The sequence below is a fragment of the Piliocolobus tephrosceles genome, chromosome 2, assembly GCF_002776525.5.
Source record: "Piliocolobus tephrosceles isolate RC106 chromosome 2, ASM277652v3, whole genome shotgun sequence".
Lineage (NCBI taxonomy): Eukaryota > Metazoa > Chordata > Mammalia > Primates > Cercopithecidae > Piliocolobus > Piliocolobus tephrosceles.
In genome coordinates, this window is record NC_045435.1 from 45,181,020 (window position 1) to 45,196,460 (window position 15,441).

The 15,441-nt window shown below is 49.7% G+C and overlaps 1 protein-coding gene across 1 annotated transcript in view; it reads left to right on the plus strand.

Moving 5' to 3' along the window:
• COPG1 (COPI coat complex subunit gamma 1) overlaps positions 1-15,441 on the plus strand; it is a 30,779-nt gene that overhangs the window by 2,734 nt on the left and 12,604 nt on the right. Inside the window, exons 5-15 of the mRNA XM_026449046.1 lie at positions 136-215; positions 2,257-2,332; positions 2,577-2,669; positions 3,659-3,745; positions 5,059-5,216; positions 5,316-5,449; positions 7,888-7,955; positions 8,168-8,356; positions 11,724-11,819; positions 13,366-13,609; positions 15,366-15,441. Coding sequence (XP_026304831.1) covers positions 136-215; positions 2,257-2,332; positions 2,577-2,669; positions 3,659-3,745; positions 5,059-5,216; positions 5,316-5,449; positions 7,888-7,955; positions 8,168-8,356; positions 11,724-11,819; positions 13,366-13,609; positions 15,366-15,441 — 1,301 coding nt within the window. The remainder of the gene's footprint in view (positions 1-135; positions 216-2,256; positions 2,333-2,576; positions 2,670-3,658; positions 3,746-5,058; positions 5,217-5,315; positions 5,450-7,887; positions 7,956-8,167; positions 8,357-11,723; positions 11,820-13,365; positions 13,610-15,365) is intronic.

A 15,441-nucleotide genomic window follows, 5' to 3' on the forward strand; every position in this document is an offset into this window, starting at 1 on the left:
AGGTGGTGGGAGTGCCAAGGAGAGCTGACCCCACCAGTTAGTGTGGGCTGCCTTTGTGGAGATAGGAGGTATCTTCTCCCAACTCTGGCCCTTGGTGAGCCCGGGCTGATAGGGCTTTTCCCACCTGTCTCCCAGCCCACACTCCGTCGGATGTGCTACTTGACCATCAAGGAGATGTCTTGTATCGCAGAGGATGTCATCATTGTCACCAGCAGGCAAGTCATGGGGTTGTGGGTGGCTCCTCTGATGAGTTCCGTTGACAGACCGTTTTTTCTTGTGTGTACCAGACAGTGAGACTTTGGTTGCATATTGCCAGCTGCCTACCCCGTGGCAGCTTCCCTGTTATTGCTGCCCACCCCGTGGCAGCCTCCAGATGTGCTGTTTCTGTTTTAATTCTCTGGCTTTGACTTGGACACAGATGCTTCCTTTTCTTGATTTGTTTTAGTCAACCAAACCAGCTTAGAACTTTCCCAAAGACTTTCTTTTTTTTTTTTTTTTTTTTTTTTTAAGACAGAGTCTCGCTCTGTCGCCCAGGCCGGAGTGCAGTGGCGCGATCTCGGCTCACTGCAAGCTCGCCTCCCGGGTTTACGCCATTCTCCTGCCTCAGCCTCCCCAGTAGCTGGGACTACAGGCGCCCGCCACCTCGCCTGGCTAGTTTTTTGTATTTTTTTTAGTAGAGACGGGGTTTCACTGTGTTCGCCAGGATGGTCTCGATCTCCTGACCTCGTGATCCGCCCGTCTCGGCCTCCCAAAGTGCTGGGATTACAGGCTTGAGCCACCGCGCCCGGCAAGACTTTCTTGAGTATAAAGAAAGAACACACACAAAAAAGAGTACAAGCGGTATACTGCTTACTAAATGACTGGTGTCTGCTTTAAGCTAAATGATTCAGGGACAGATGTGACTAAAGTGTAATCACTGCCCTTAAGCACTGGGGCTCAGTTCTCTTATTTCTTCCTGCCACAGTTTAGGGTGGGGGGGTCATACATTGATTTGTAGGTTCAGTTAGAAAATATTGTCTGTCAGTCCCTGTGTGTAGCTCTGGGGATGTAGCAGCAACAAAGATAGACATGGCCTTTGTAGCCCTAGAATTTATGGAGAAATAACCAGGCATCAGGCCATTAAGGTAGGGTGTAATATGGTTTATCACGGAAGTATTATGGGCTATGAGAGCAGACCAGAAGAGCATCCAGCTGGATTTGAATTAGGAAAGTCCTCCTAGGGGAATGATCCAAGTAGAGTCCTGAAGGATGAGTAAGAAGAAATAGGACAGGCCAGGCACAGTGGCCCATACCTGTAATCCCAACACTGTATCCACAGTGTATATAATCCATAGGCCGCAATGGGCGGATCACCTGAGGTCAGGAGTTTGACACCATCCCGGCAAACGTGGTGAAACCCCGTCTCTACTGAAATAAAAATTAGCCGGGTGTGGTGGCGTGCACCTATAATCCCAGCTACTGGAGAGGCTGAGGGAGGAGAATTGCTTGAACTGGGGAGGTGGAGGTTGCAGTGAGCTGAGATTGTGCCACTACACTGCAGCCTGGGTGATAGAATGAGATTCCGTCTCAAAAAAAAGAAAAAAAAAAAAAAGCCCTGCACAATGGCTCATGTCTGTAAACCCAGCAGTTTGGGAGGCCGAGGTGGGTGGATCATGAGGTCAGGAGTTCAAGACCAGCCTGGCCAACACAGTGAAACCCCCTCTCTACTAAAAATACAAAAATTAGCCAGGTGTGGTGGCGCACACCTATAATCCCAGCTACTGGGGAGGCTGAGGCAGTAGAGCTTGAGCCTGGGAGGCAGAGGTTGCAGTGAGCCAAGATTGTGCCCCACTGCACTCCAGCCTGGGTAACAAAGTGAGACTCTGTCTCAAAAAAAAAAATTTCAAAAAAAAAAAAGAGTAGGACAGAGTGGAGGTGAGGGGTGAGGAGTGCTACAGGCTAAGGAAATAGCACATGCAAAGGCTGGAGAGGAGTGAGCATAGCCAGTTGGGGAAGTTCAAGGAGTTAATTCAGGTCACTGGCAGTAGGAAGCTATGGAAACTTTTTAGCAACAGTAGGGGGATGACCTGTTTGCTTTTGAGTTTTATGAAACTCCCTCCAGCAGCTGTGTGGAGTTAGACTTAGAGGGGCAAGAATAGAGGGAGAGCACTGGTTAGGAGGCTTGTGTAGTAATGTGGGCAAGGGTGGTGATGGGAGCTGGAGAGGAGCGAGCAGGCTCAGGCTTTCTGCATGCTGACAATGCCTTCTTCCCTGCAGCCTAACAAAAGACATGACTGGGAAAGAAGACAACTACCGGGGCCCAGCCGTGCGAGCCCTCTGCCAGATCACCGATGTGAGTCATGCCGGTCCTTCCCTGCTTCCTGGCCTCTCAGTTGAGGCTCTTGGCATCATCTTTTGCATGCTTTGGGGTGTCCCCTATCTCACTGAGCCAGGTGATGTGGGGTGGAGGCGGTGTGCAGGAGCACATGAGAAACACTTACTTCCTCCTCATACTCCTATCTGCCCCCATTTCTGCACTCCTGAGAGCTGCCAAGGACTGACTGGATCTCCTTCCACCCTGTTTCTTTTGCTCACAGAGCACCATGCTGCAGGCTATTGAGCGCTACATGAAACAAGCCATTGTGGACAAGGTGCCCAGTGTCTCCAGCTCTGCCCTCGTGTCTTCCTTGGTGTGTAGCTGCTGCTGGAGCCCTGCTGGGGGTGGTGTAGAAAACTGAAGAAAATTTCAGAGTCACATTCCAGTAGGAAAAAAGAAAGTGTTTCCTTCTTTTTTATTTTATTTTATTTTTTTAACTGAGACAGCGTCTCACTCTTACCCAGGCTGGAGTGCAGTGGCACGCTGTCGGCTCACTGCAACCTCTGCCGCCAGGGTTCAAGTGATTCTCCTGCCTCAGACTCTCGAGTAGCTGGGATTACAGGCACCGGCCACTGTGCCCAGCTAATTTTTGTGTTTTTAGTAGAGACAGGGTTTCATCATCTTGACCAGGCTGGTCTTGAACTCTGGATCTCATGATCCATCCACCCCCTTTGGCCTCCCAAAGTGCTGGGATTGCAGGCGTGAGCCACTGCTGCTGGCCTTTTCTTTTTTTTTTGAGACAGAGTCTCGCTCTGTTGCCCAGGCTGGAGTGCAATGGCTTGATCTCAGCTCACTGCAACCTCTGCCTCCCTGGCTCAAGCCATTCACATGCCTCAGCCACCTGAGTAACTGGGATTGTAGGGGTGCACCACCACACCCAGCTAATTTTTGTATTTTTGGTAGAGATGCAGTTTCACCATGTTGGCCAGGCTGGTCTTGAACTCCTGACCTCAGGTGATCTACCCACCTTGGCCTCCCAAAGTGCTGGATTACAAAGCGTGAGCCACTGCACCTGGCCGAAATAAAGTATTTTTGTATCTGTAAGCCTGAGAGTCCCACCCTTCTCCGTGAAGAGAGCCAAGGAACTCTGAGGTGATTGAAGAGGGTCGTGTGTGGATGGCGTTGACCCATGCCTTGGGCAGGGACAATGAGGGTGGGAGCATCCTGAGTTTGTCCATAGTCTCTGAGGACCAGGACAGTGGTGAGCCCCTGAGCTATGTCTGAGGGAGGACCAGAACTGGGCCCAGAAGGTGTGATGGAGACACTTCCTACCTGCCCCTTAATGTGCCCTGTTGCCCACAGCACCTGCTGAAGTGCAGCTTTGACGTGGTCAAACGCTGGGTGAATGAGGCTCAGGAGGCGGCATCCAGTGATAACATCATGGTCCAGGTGAGATGTGAGCAAGGGAGTGATATTTAAAACACTCAGGCAGGTGGTAAGGCACTGGCCGGTTGGCATGGACACTTGCCACTGAGATCCTTGTGACCCCTGGCCATAGCAGGCTTTAATCTTTTTGTCATTGGATCATGGGAAGAAATGGGAGGTCCTGGGTTACAGAATCCAGGGTACCACTTCGGGGGCTTGGGTTAGAGACTGCTTACCAGCTGGTGCTGAAATATTCAAGTGTTTTGATAACCAGCTGAGTATTGTTTTGGAGCAGATGATGTGGCAAACTTGGCCAAGGCAGGCAGAGGGCTGCCTAAATTTAGGCCTTTGCCAACCTGGCTTTGTTATGATGTGTGGAATTATCTTGATGAGGCTTTCATCCACTTTACTCTTCCTTGGTGACCTAGGCCAGCCGTTACTTTTATCGCTCTGGGTCGTGATTTCCTTGTCTGTAAAATACAAATGAAGGTTACTGCCTCACAAAGCAGCAAGGATGAGCCGAGATCATACATGTAACACATGACCCATCTGGGGCCTGCCTGTCGGTGCTCCCTGTGTGTTTATGTATTCCCTTCATCTCTCATCTGTCTTCTCATCCTTTGCATGATGCTTGTCTTCAGGGCCAGCTGTGGCTCCTTAAAACACTTATGAGGGCCAGATAAGCTTCCCACATAGAAGGCATCCGCAGCTGCCATATCCTCGCCCTCAAATGTTGCTCCTTTAGGAAACAAAAAAAAGAGTATCGAGGACAGGAAATAACTATGAGACCTCACATCTTTAGAAAGGGAGTCCCTGGACTTCTGGCCCTCCAGACCTAGCTTTGTCAATACCAGCCAGGAGTCTTTGGGCAAGTCAGCAGAGATAAAACTGTCTACCTTCAGGGTTGTTGTGGGTAATGCAAGATTTCATGGCTAAGGTGTGCCACACGGTGACTTATAAAACATGACCGTGCTCAGGGTCTGGCTCCCACCTTCTCTCTCTCATTGTCTGATTGAAAGCACCAGGTCTCCCACATTGCTTTCATCTTTGTGCTGTTTGTTATCCCTTTCCATACTTGTATTTATGCTGCCTGTTAGGGCTCTTGCCGAAGTGAGGGTGGGAACAAGAACCACAGTTATAATTCTGTGGTTTCTGAAGCATTGTGCGGAGGGCTGTGTACACAGAGTACCTGGGGCAATTGTCATAGCCGCTCTGTGTAGTAGCTGCTACGGTGCCCATCTTAGAAAAGAGAAGGCTGAAGGACCCGCCCAAGGCCACACGGCCAGTATACCCAAAACCGATACATTTGTACTCTGTTGCTGTCTCCTGTCCTATAGTACCATGCACTAGGGCTCCTGTACCATGTGCGTAAGAATGACCGCCTGGCCGTCAATAAGATGATCAGCAAGGTCACACGGCATGGCCTTAAGTCTCCCTTTGCCTACTGCATGATGATCCGGGTGGCTAGCAAGCAGCTGGAAGAGGAGGATGGCAGGTAACGGCTCTCATCTCTCACCAGCTAGATGATGCCTCACTTGTCCTACCATGCTGGGCTATCCCCAATGTTTTATTGCCATGCTATGTTCTTTTGTAGCCGTGACAGCCCACTGTTTGACTTCATCGAGAGCTGCTTGCGCAACAAGCACGAGATGGTGGTGTATGAAGCTGCCTCGGCCATCGTCAATCTGCCAGGCTGCAGTGCCAAAGAGCTGGCCCCGGCTGTGTCAGGTCACTGGGCATTCCTTCACCCAGCCTCACATGCTTATGCTTGCCGGGAACTAGGTCTGGGTCAGGGGCTGGGGGAAAGAAAGAAAATGCTCTCAAATAGGCCACACACTGGTGTTAAGGAGTCCGTACCTAGGAAGCACCTGCCCTAGACACTATGCTGGGGCCCCACTTGTGTCACGTTTTGGGGGTGGGCTGCTGTTAGTGCATCTGACCGCTGAAGAGGTTGAGGTAAGGCTCGGGTCCACTCTGGAGTCTGTTGGGTTGGCTGGCCACAGGAGGAGGCCTGGTGGAGGAACCCAGGATCTATGAAACTGGTGCATGTGAACTGGGGCTGAGCTTTTCCAGGTGAAGGAGAGAATAGTATAGAGGGTCGTTCTGAGCCTCTAGCTAGAGGAGCAGGGCAGCCTGGGATAGAGCCCTGGCTCTGCCCCTTACCAACTGGGCAAGCCTGGCAAGGCCACCCATTCTCTCCGTGCCTTCCTTTTCTTTTCTCAGATGTGGATGATAGATCATGCCTATTACATAGGGTTATATAGCCAGAAAATGTGTGATCTAGACAAATTGCTTAGAAGGCAACATGTTTGTTGTTTGCTGTTTTTTGTTTTTGCTTTTTGAGGTGGAGTCTTGCTATGTTGCCCAGGCTGGAGTGCAGTGACGCAATCTCAGCTCACTGCAACCTCTGCCTCCCAGGTTCAAGCGATTCTCCTGCCTCAGCCTCTTGAGTAGCTGGGACTACAGGCGCCCGCCACCACGCTTGGCTAATTTTTGTATTTTTAGAGAGACGGGGTTTCACCATATTGGCCAGGCTGGTCTCGAACTCCTGACCTTGTGATCCGCCTTCCTTGGCCTCACAAAGTGCTAGGATTACAGGTGTGAGCCACTGCGCCCAGCCATTGTTTGCTGTTATTAAGAGGAAGCCAGCAGCCTTGAGTCCTGGAGTCTTTGATGTCTCTGTGCAGGGCCCTGCTCTCGGTGTGGGAATCCTCGTCAGGGAGGAGAAAGCCTGTGAAGAGGTGCAAAGTGGTTGGTACTGGAAAGTGGGTATGTTGAGAGGCTAGAAAAGGAGAGGCGCTCAGGGTGAGAAACCTGGATTCAAAGTGGAAGAGAAGTGGGGAGTGTTTTAGAACAGGCCAATGGAAAGCAAAGATGTTGTGGCAGGAGAGTTAGATTTCCAGGTTTTGAGAAATGACTGGGCCTCCTGTTTTTCTATTATTCCCTACTATAACAGTGTAAACTTGGTCAGGGAAACAGATGAAGTTCATGTTTGGAGAGAGAAGTCTCCCTTCCTCTTTAGAAATGAAGAAAGAATGAACTGCTAGGCATGGTGGCTCACGCCTATAATCCCAGCACTTTGGGAGGCCAAGGCGGGGAGATCACCAGTTCAGGAGTCTGAGACCAGCCTGACCAACATGGTGAAACCCATCTCTACTAAAAATACAAAAATTAGCCGGGTGTGGTGGCACACATCTGTAATCCCAGCTACTCAGGAGGCTGAGGCAGGAAGATCGCTTGAACCTGGGAGGCGGAGATTGCAGTGAGCCGGGATTGCACCACTGCACCCCAGCCTGGGCAACAGAGGGAGACTCTATCTCCAAAAAAAAAAAAGAAAGAAAAAAGAATTAATTCACTCACTGATTTGGGTATTCATTCATTCTTCTTATATCCCCCGTATTTCCAGAGTAATGAAAGATGTAAATAAAGTAGGGTCTTCAAGATAAACATTACGAAAAAAATTTTTTTAAGTATTAGAGAATAAAAGCCAAGTTATGAAGAAAGGAACATAGATATTCCAGAAAACAGTAGTCATCTTCGCTCCTATGATTGAGTGCCAAATTTAGCTCTGAGCTTCCTGGCAGCCAGGGCAAGGGAGGGATATGGTATCCGAATGGCTGTCATGTAGTTAAAGGAAATAAACCATTTGTTTAAGAGAGGACTTAGTGCCGAGGGAGAAGTTCTGTTGGATCCTGTAGACACAATAGGAGACAGGTGTAGAATGTTACTTCACAGAGGTTAAGTGCTCAGGCTGCAGGTGCAGGCAGTCTTGGAATTTAATCTTGGTTCTGCCACTTACTGGCTGCCAACCTAAAGTTTGTTTGCTTTCCCCTTTGTGCCTCAGTCTCCTTACCTGTAAAGTGGGCTAGTGGTGGCTGCAAGCTATAGAAGTGAGGCATGTCCACTATATAGCACAGCACCTGGCACACAGCAGATGCCCAGTGAATAACAGCCCTCACGGGAACCCCTGGGCACTCACAGACATTATGGATTCTGTCCATGGCTCAGGTGCATAGGGTGAGGGAAGCTCTCTGTCTTAGGTTGGGATGGGGGTGTTAGCAGGGAAATGAGCTGAGCAGAGGATTTGAGTCAGAACAGCTGCCCCTGGTTTTCCCAGCTGTCCAGCAGTGAAGGCAGCCTGACATGTGGCATCCATCTCCCCACAGTGCTCCAGCTTTTCTGCAGCTCACCCAAGGCTGCTCTCCGCTATGCTGCTGTTCGTACCCTCAATAAGGTAAGAGTCCAGGTTGGAGATTACAGGAAGCTGTCTGATCCAACTGGAGGTGTGTCCTAGCCTCTGACCTGGCTGGGAAGGATAATAGCCCTGGTCACAGTTACTTTCTTCTGGATAGTGAGATGATCTCATCCAAAGGACTTCTGACTGGGCCAAACCATCAAAGACAACATTGGGGTCCTGCCCTCTCTGTCACTGTCCTCCCAAAACAGGTTGCCATGAAGCATCCGTCAGCTGTGACAGCTTGTAATCTGGATCTGGAGAACCTGGTCACAGATTCAAACCGCAGCATTGCCACGCTGGCCATCACCACCCTCCTTAAGACGGGCAGCGAGAGCAGCATCGACCGCCTCATGAAGCAGATCTCCTCCTTCATGTCAGAGATCTCGGATGAATTCAAGGTACCTGCTACTCCCGGGACACCCATGGCCTCCAGAGAAAGGAGCTCTATCCCTGCTCTCTGTGACCACAGCCTTCCTGCCAGGACTGATCTGAGGGGCTGGTCAACCTTGAGGACTCAAGAGGAGGCCAGCGCATTGCTTGGCCTTCAGAGAAATGTGTGTAGTCCTGCCTCCAGGCCTTCATCCATATCGTCCCCTTGTACTACAAGAACAGTAGTTTCTAGGCCAGTTAAGGGTTCCTTGATTTGTTGTCCAAGTATTTCTTGAGCACTTGCTGTCTGCTATGTAGAGTGACAAGAGGGGAACATAGCAGTGAACAAGGCAGGTGCCTGCCCTTCTGGAGCTTCCTTTCTAGGGATGGGAGAGGAACAGTAAACAGGTTAAGAAAGGAGTAGATGAGATCATCTCAGGCATGGATATTGCAGTCAAGAGTGTAGAAATACAGCAGGGATGATCCTAGGAGGAGCATGGTCTGGGAAGGCCGTTCTGGAGGGTGACATTTGAGCTCAAACCTGAATCAGTGCAAAGAACCAGGAGGAAAGGCAGGAACAAGTCAAGGAGAGAGAAGGCCAGTGGGCGGAAGAGCTGTGGGGCCAGTGCAGGTGACAAAGTCAGAATAGACAGGGCTCAATCATGTAAGGCCCATGGTCAGGTAAAGGGTTTTGATTGCAAGGAAGATATTGGAAAGGTGTTCTTTTGGGATGGGGAAGGATGTATTTTTTGAGCTTATATTTTGAAATAATTCGGCCGGGCGCGGTGGCTCATGCCTGTAATCCCAGCACTTTGGGAGGCCGAGGCAGGCGGATCATGAGGTCAGGAGATCGAGACCATCCTGGCTAACACGGTGAAACCCCATCTCTACTAAAAATACAAAAAATTAGCCGGGTGTGGTGGCGGGCACCTGTAGTCCCAGCTACTCTGGAGGCTGAGGCAGGAGAATGGCGTGAACCTGGGAGGCGGAGCTTGCAGTGAGCCGAGATCGGGCCCCTGCACTCTAGCCTGGGCGACAGAGCGAGACTCTGTCTCAAAAAAAAAAAAAAAAGAAAGAATTCATAGGAAGTTACAAAGAAATATACTGAGAAGTCCTATGAACCCCTCCATCAACCCTCTCCTACAGTGCCAGCATCCCACACTAGCACAGGACAATGTCAACCAGGAAAGTGACACTGGCACGATCCATAGACCTCATTCAGATTTCACCAGCTACACAGGCAACTCCTGTGTGTGTATATATATATGAAGTTCTTTGCAAGCTGTCACGTGGAGACTTTCAAAATTGCCACCACAGTGAAGACACTCAACTATCCATCTCCACAAGACTCTCCTATTACCTCTTCATAACCACCTCTCTATCCCTAACCCATGGCAGCCATTAATTTGTTCTCAATTTCTGTAATTCTGTTATTTCACAATTGTTAATTAATAGAACATGTAGTATGTCACCGGAGAGTTTTAGTCAGAGCAGACAATAATATGAATATATTGTGGTAAATTCTGTAGTGTGGATTATGCAAAGTAGGCAGCAATCTACTCTGCCTGTGGGTTACAAGAATACTTTGCAGGCTGAAATGACACAGTGAGACTTGAATATTAGATCCTTCTGGGACTGGGCACGGTGGCTCATGCTTGTAATCTCAGTGCTTTGGGAGGCCAAGGAGGAAGGATCACTTGAGGCCTGAATTTTCAGACCAGTCTGGGCAACGTAGCAAGACCTCATCTCTACAAATTTTTTTTTTTTTTGAGTCGGAGTCTTGCTCTATTGCCCAGGCTGGAGTGCAGTGGTGCAACCTCAGCTCACTGCAAGCTCCACCTCCTGGGTTCATGCCATTCTCCTGCCGCCATTCTCCTGCCTCAGCCTCCTGAGTATCTGGGACCACAGGCGCCCACCACCACGCCCAGCTAATTTTTTGTACTTTTAGTAGAGACGGAGTTCCACCGTGTTAGCCAGGATGGTCTCGATCTCCTGACCTCGTGATCTGCCTGCCCCAGCCTCCCAGAGTGCTGGGATTACAGATATGAGCCACTGCACCCGACCTACAAAATTTTTTTTTTTAAATTAGCCATGTGTGGTGATGCCAAGTAGTCTCAGCTACTTGGGAGGCTGAGGTGTGAGGATCACTTGAGACCAGGAGTTTGAGGCTGCAGTGAGCCATGATCATGCCACTGCCACTCCAGCCTGGGTGACAGAGTGAGACCTTGTCTCAAAAAAAAAAAATTGGCTGGGCGTGGTGGCTTACACCTGTAGTCACAGCACTTTGGGAGGCTGAGGTCGGCAGATCACTTGAGATCAGCAGTTTGAGATCAGCCTGGCCAACATAGTGAAACCCTGTCTCTACTAAAAAAGTACAAAAATTAGCCAGCATAGTGGCTCACACCTGTAGTCCCAGCTACTCCGGAGACTGAGGTAGGAGAATCGCTTGACCTGGGCAGGAAATGGAGGTTGCAGTAAGCCAAGATTGTGCCACTGCACTCCAGAAGAGCAACACTCTGTCCAAAAAAAAAAAAAAAAGTCCTTCCGGAGCAAAGTGGAGGGGTGACTGGGTAAAGAGACTGTTGGAGTAATTCAGAAGGAGAGGATGGTGCCTGAACCAGCGGGACTAGGAGAGGAGGAACAGCGCAAGAGCTTTTTGAGGAATAATGTCTATTGGCAGGGTTGGTATGAGGGTTGAGGGGTGGATGTCAACAGAGGTGATGCTATTTTCTACTTTGAGCTGACAGTGGTGCTCTTGACTAGTTTGTGGGAGGAGGAAAAGATGGGTATTGGATGAGGGAAGGGGAAGGAGACGGAGATGATTATGGTTGCAGACGTGGAGTTTGAAGTGCTGTGGGCACCAGGTCGAGTTGTCTTGCAGGCAGTTGGAAATGGCAGGTCTTGAGCTCAGACAGGAAATAAATATTGGGAGTCAGTGGCATATAAGAGGTGGTTAAAGCCATGGGAGGGGATAAGATTGCCGAAGAGACTGTCAGAAGAGAAGCGACCAAGGACAGAATACCCCAGAGACAGGCTTAACCAAAGAGGAACCAGAGGAGATGATGGGTGGGAACCATCAGTGGGGGCCAGTGGTAGGGAGAGAAGCAGGACACATTGGGTGGAGGGGACTCAGAGACTTAAGAAGCCTTAGTAGAAGAGTAGAGTTTGGGGGACCCAGAGTCTGAGAGTCTGACACTGGGGCTGTTGGCTCTGCCCTGGGTGGGCTCAGGAATTGTGCCCTTACAAGCGTGGAGTTGAGTTCCTCTGGTCTCCTTGCCCTTGTGTCATGCCCAAGGCCTGGCCTTACCAAAAGAAGGACTCAGTGGGCACTCAGGGAACTGAGTCACCCCATCTTGGGGTCAGGGCCTGCTGCTCATGCATGTCTATTTCATTCAGGTGGTGGTTGTCCAGGCCATCAGTGCGCTGTGTCAGAAATATCCTCGCAAACACGCAGTCCTCATGAACTTCCTGTTCACCATGCTGCGGGAAGAGGTAAGAGTCAGGGGCATTTGGGGGATGCCAGGTCTCGGTGCAGGGAGTGACCTGACCACTGGCTCCATGCTCAACTTTGTGCGTGTGCTCATGTTAGCCTGTTAACCAACTGGTTTTCATGGTGCCTGCAACCCTTTAAACTCCTTGTGGACATGTAAACATGTACCAGTTGCTAGTAATTACAGTAATAACTATGACTCACCAGCCTGACTTTAAAAACTGGATGTCCTGAGGTGATGCTTGTGCAGAAGATGGGAAAGTGCATGTTCTTTTCTCGTGGACTCTAGTGCAGAAATATTCTGGACCATTCCAGGAGTTCGAGGGGTGGTTTCTTGTGAAACTGGTGCTAATAATGCATCATTGGTTCTATTTCTCTTCCTGATGGGAATTCTGATTCACTTATGCCACCTTTTTTGGATGTCTCAACAAAACGGGTTAATTCTTAGGAGCAATAGCAAATGTTCATGGAGTAGATTTGTTCCTCAGATACATGGTACCCCTTTCACCCAGCCCCAGAGTGGCCTATGGACTGGGCAGTAGAGGAGCCATTGCCTTGAGTGTCTTTGCATTTCCCAAGAATGTTATAGAAGGCACTAATGTTTAGTGAGTCGTCAGCTAATGGGCCCGGCACTTTGGTGATTGCGTTTGCTTTTTTTAAGTAGAAATGGGGTCTTGCTCGGTTGCCCAGGCTGGTCTCGAACTCCTGGCTATAAGTGATCTTCCCACCTTAGCTACCTGAGTGCTTGGATTACAGGTGTGAGCCATCATGCCTGGCCAGGCCTAGCACTTTGGAGACACTATGCATGATAGCAGTTTTTTGTTTTTTTTTTTCTTTTGAGTAGGAGTCTTGTTCTGCTGTCCAGGCTGGAGTACAGTGGCGTGGTCTTGGCTCACTGCAAACTCCACCTCCTGGGTTCAAGCGATTCTCCTGCCTCAGCCTCCTGAGTAGCTGGGACTATAGGTGCCTGCCACTATCCCCGGCTACGTTTTTATATTTAGTAGAGACGGGGTTTTACCATGTTGGCCAGGCTGGTCTCAAACTCTTGACCTCAGGTGATCCACTCACCTTGGCCTCCCAAAGTGCTGGGATTACAGACGTGAGCCACTGGCGCCCGACCTTGATCTGTCACCCAGGCTGGAGTGTGGTGGCATGATCACGGCTCACTGCAGCCTAAACCTCCTGGGATCAAGCAATTGTCTCACCTCAGACCCCCAAGCAGCTGGAATTACAGGAAGGCACCACCATGCCTAACTAATTTTTCTATTTTTTGTAGAGATGGGGTCTCTCCATGTTGCCCAGGCTGATTTCGAACTCCTGAGTTCAAGTGGTCCACCCACCTCAGCCTCTCAAAGTGCTGGGATTATAGGTGTGAGCCATTGCGCCTGACCAGCCTTTTGTTTGACAGGAAAGAGTGATAGAGGCCCAGAGAACCAAGTGCCCTGTCTCCAAGTTCTGTGTTTGGACAACTGTACTTGGTCCAGCTCAGGTCTTCAGCTCTTTTCTGGAGAGAGCAGGCTCCTTGCTCAGCTCAGCTTCTCTCTGCAGGGTGGCTTTGAGTACAAGCGCGCCATCGTGGACTGCATCATCAGCATCATTGAGGAGAACTCAGAGAGCAAGGAGACAGGGCTGTCACATCTGTGCGAGTTCATCGAGGACTGCGAGTTCACAGTGCTGGCCACCCGTATTCTACATCTCCTGGGCCAGGAGGGGCCCAAGACCACCAACCCCTCAAAGTACATCCGCTTCATCTATAACCGAGTGGTCTTGGAGCATGAGGAGGTCCGGGCAGGTAGGTCTGAGCCAGGGCTGAACTTGGAAACTTAACTGCCCTTGAATAAATGTCCCAGCAAAGGGACCTGAGCCTCCAGTGGGGACTTGCGCACTCACTGTTCTTGCTGCATAAGCTGTTTTTCATAATACTGTAGGCAGGACCTTACATGTCATCTAGTTGAATGGTTCTTTGTTTTTGTTTTTTTTTGAGATAGAGTCTCCCTCTGTCACCAGATTGGAATGCAGTGGTGCGATCTCGGCTCACTGCAACCTCCACCTCCCGGGTTCGAGCGATTCTTCTGCCTCAGCCTCCCGAGTAGCTGGGACTACAGGTGCACGCCATCATGCCCAGCTAATTTTTGTATTTTTAGTAGAGATGGGGTTTCACCATATTGTCCAGGATGGTCTCGATCTCTCGACCTCGTCATCTGCCCGCCTCAGCCTCCCAAAGGTGCTGGGATTACAGCTGTGAGCCACTGTGCTCAGCCATGGTTCTTAACCTCTATAAATTGTTGTGTGTATGTTTTTTTTTTAAGTATTTTTTTAATTGAGACTGGGTCTTGCTATGTTGTCCAGGCTGGTCACAAACTCCTGAGCTCAAGCAATCCTCCTGCCTCAGTCTCTGACAGTGCTGGGATTACAGAACCACTGTGCCTTGCCTTAAGTGGTTTTTTTTTTTTTTTTTTTAACTTTCACTATATGTTGATGTTTAGCTTAAAAAAAAAAAGGCTGAGGCCGGGCACGGTGGCTCAAGCCTGTAATCCCAGCACTTTGGGAGGCCAAGATGGGCGGATCACGAGGTCAGGAGATTGTTTCACCATCCTGGCTAACATGGTGAAACCCCGTCTCTACTAAAAAATACAAAAAACTAGCCAGGCGAGGTGGCGGGCGCCTGTAGTCCCAGCTACTCGGGAGGCTGAGGCAGGAGAATGGTGTAAACCGGAGAGGCGGAGCTTGCAGTGAGCTGAGATCCGGCCACTGTACCCCAGCCTGGGTGACAGAGCAAGACTCTGCCTCAAAAAAAAAAAAAAAAGCTGGCTGGGCGTGGTGGCTCACACCTGTAATCCCAGCACTTTGGGTGGCCAAGGTGGGCAGATCATGAGGTCAGGAGATCGAGACCATCCTGGCTAACACGGTGAAACCCCGTCTCTACTGAAAAATACAAAAAATTAGCTGGGCGTGGTGGCGGGCGCCTGTAGTCCCAGCTACTCCTTCTCAAAAAAAAAAAAAAAAAAAAAAGCCTTGTTGAGGTGTAATTCACATGCCAAAAATTCACGCATTTATGTAAGTTTACAATTCAGTGAGCCACCATCCTATTCTTTATTTTTAATTTCCTTTCATGCCCCCGCTGGACAGATTTTCTTCTTTCAACAATTGATAATCTTTAAGTAATTTTTCCCTTTCTCATTTATATTATTCTGAGCCTTAACTGCAAATTGACGCCATTTGGATATGGAAGGTGAGGAGCTTTACGTTATAGCCAGCTTCTGTGACCTCATCATGGTTAATTTGAAAATAGCTCCTGGAACCTTAGGATGGGAGCTACTGATCCCATCTGGCTCCCTTCTCCATTAAATAGATAGGGAAGTTGAGGACTGGGGTGGTGCCAAGATCCACCCAAAGCCACTCACTGTGTTGATAGTGACTTTGGGCCTTCTGGCTTGAGACTTCTTGCCTCTGGGGCTCTTCTGCCTGAAGATCCATTCTGAGTGCTGGAAGTGCCCAGTGAGTTGTTAGGGTGCATTGGGTAAATCACATTCGCTTCCTAAACACAGGTGCTGTGAGTGCTCTGGCCAAGTTTGGAGCCCAGAATGAAGAGATGTTACCCAGTATCTTGGTGTTGCTGAAGAG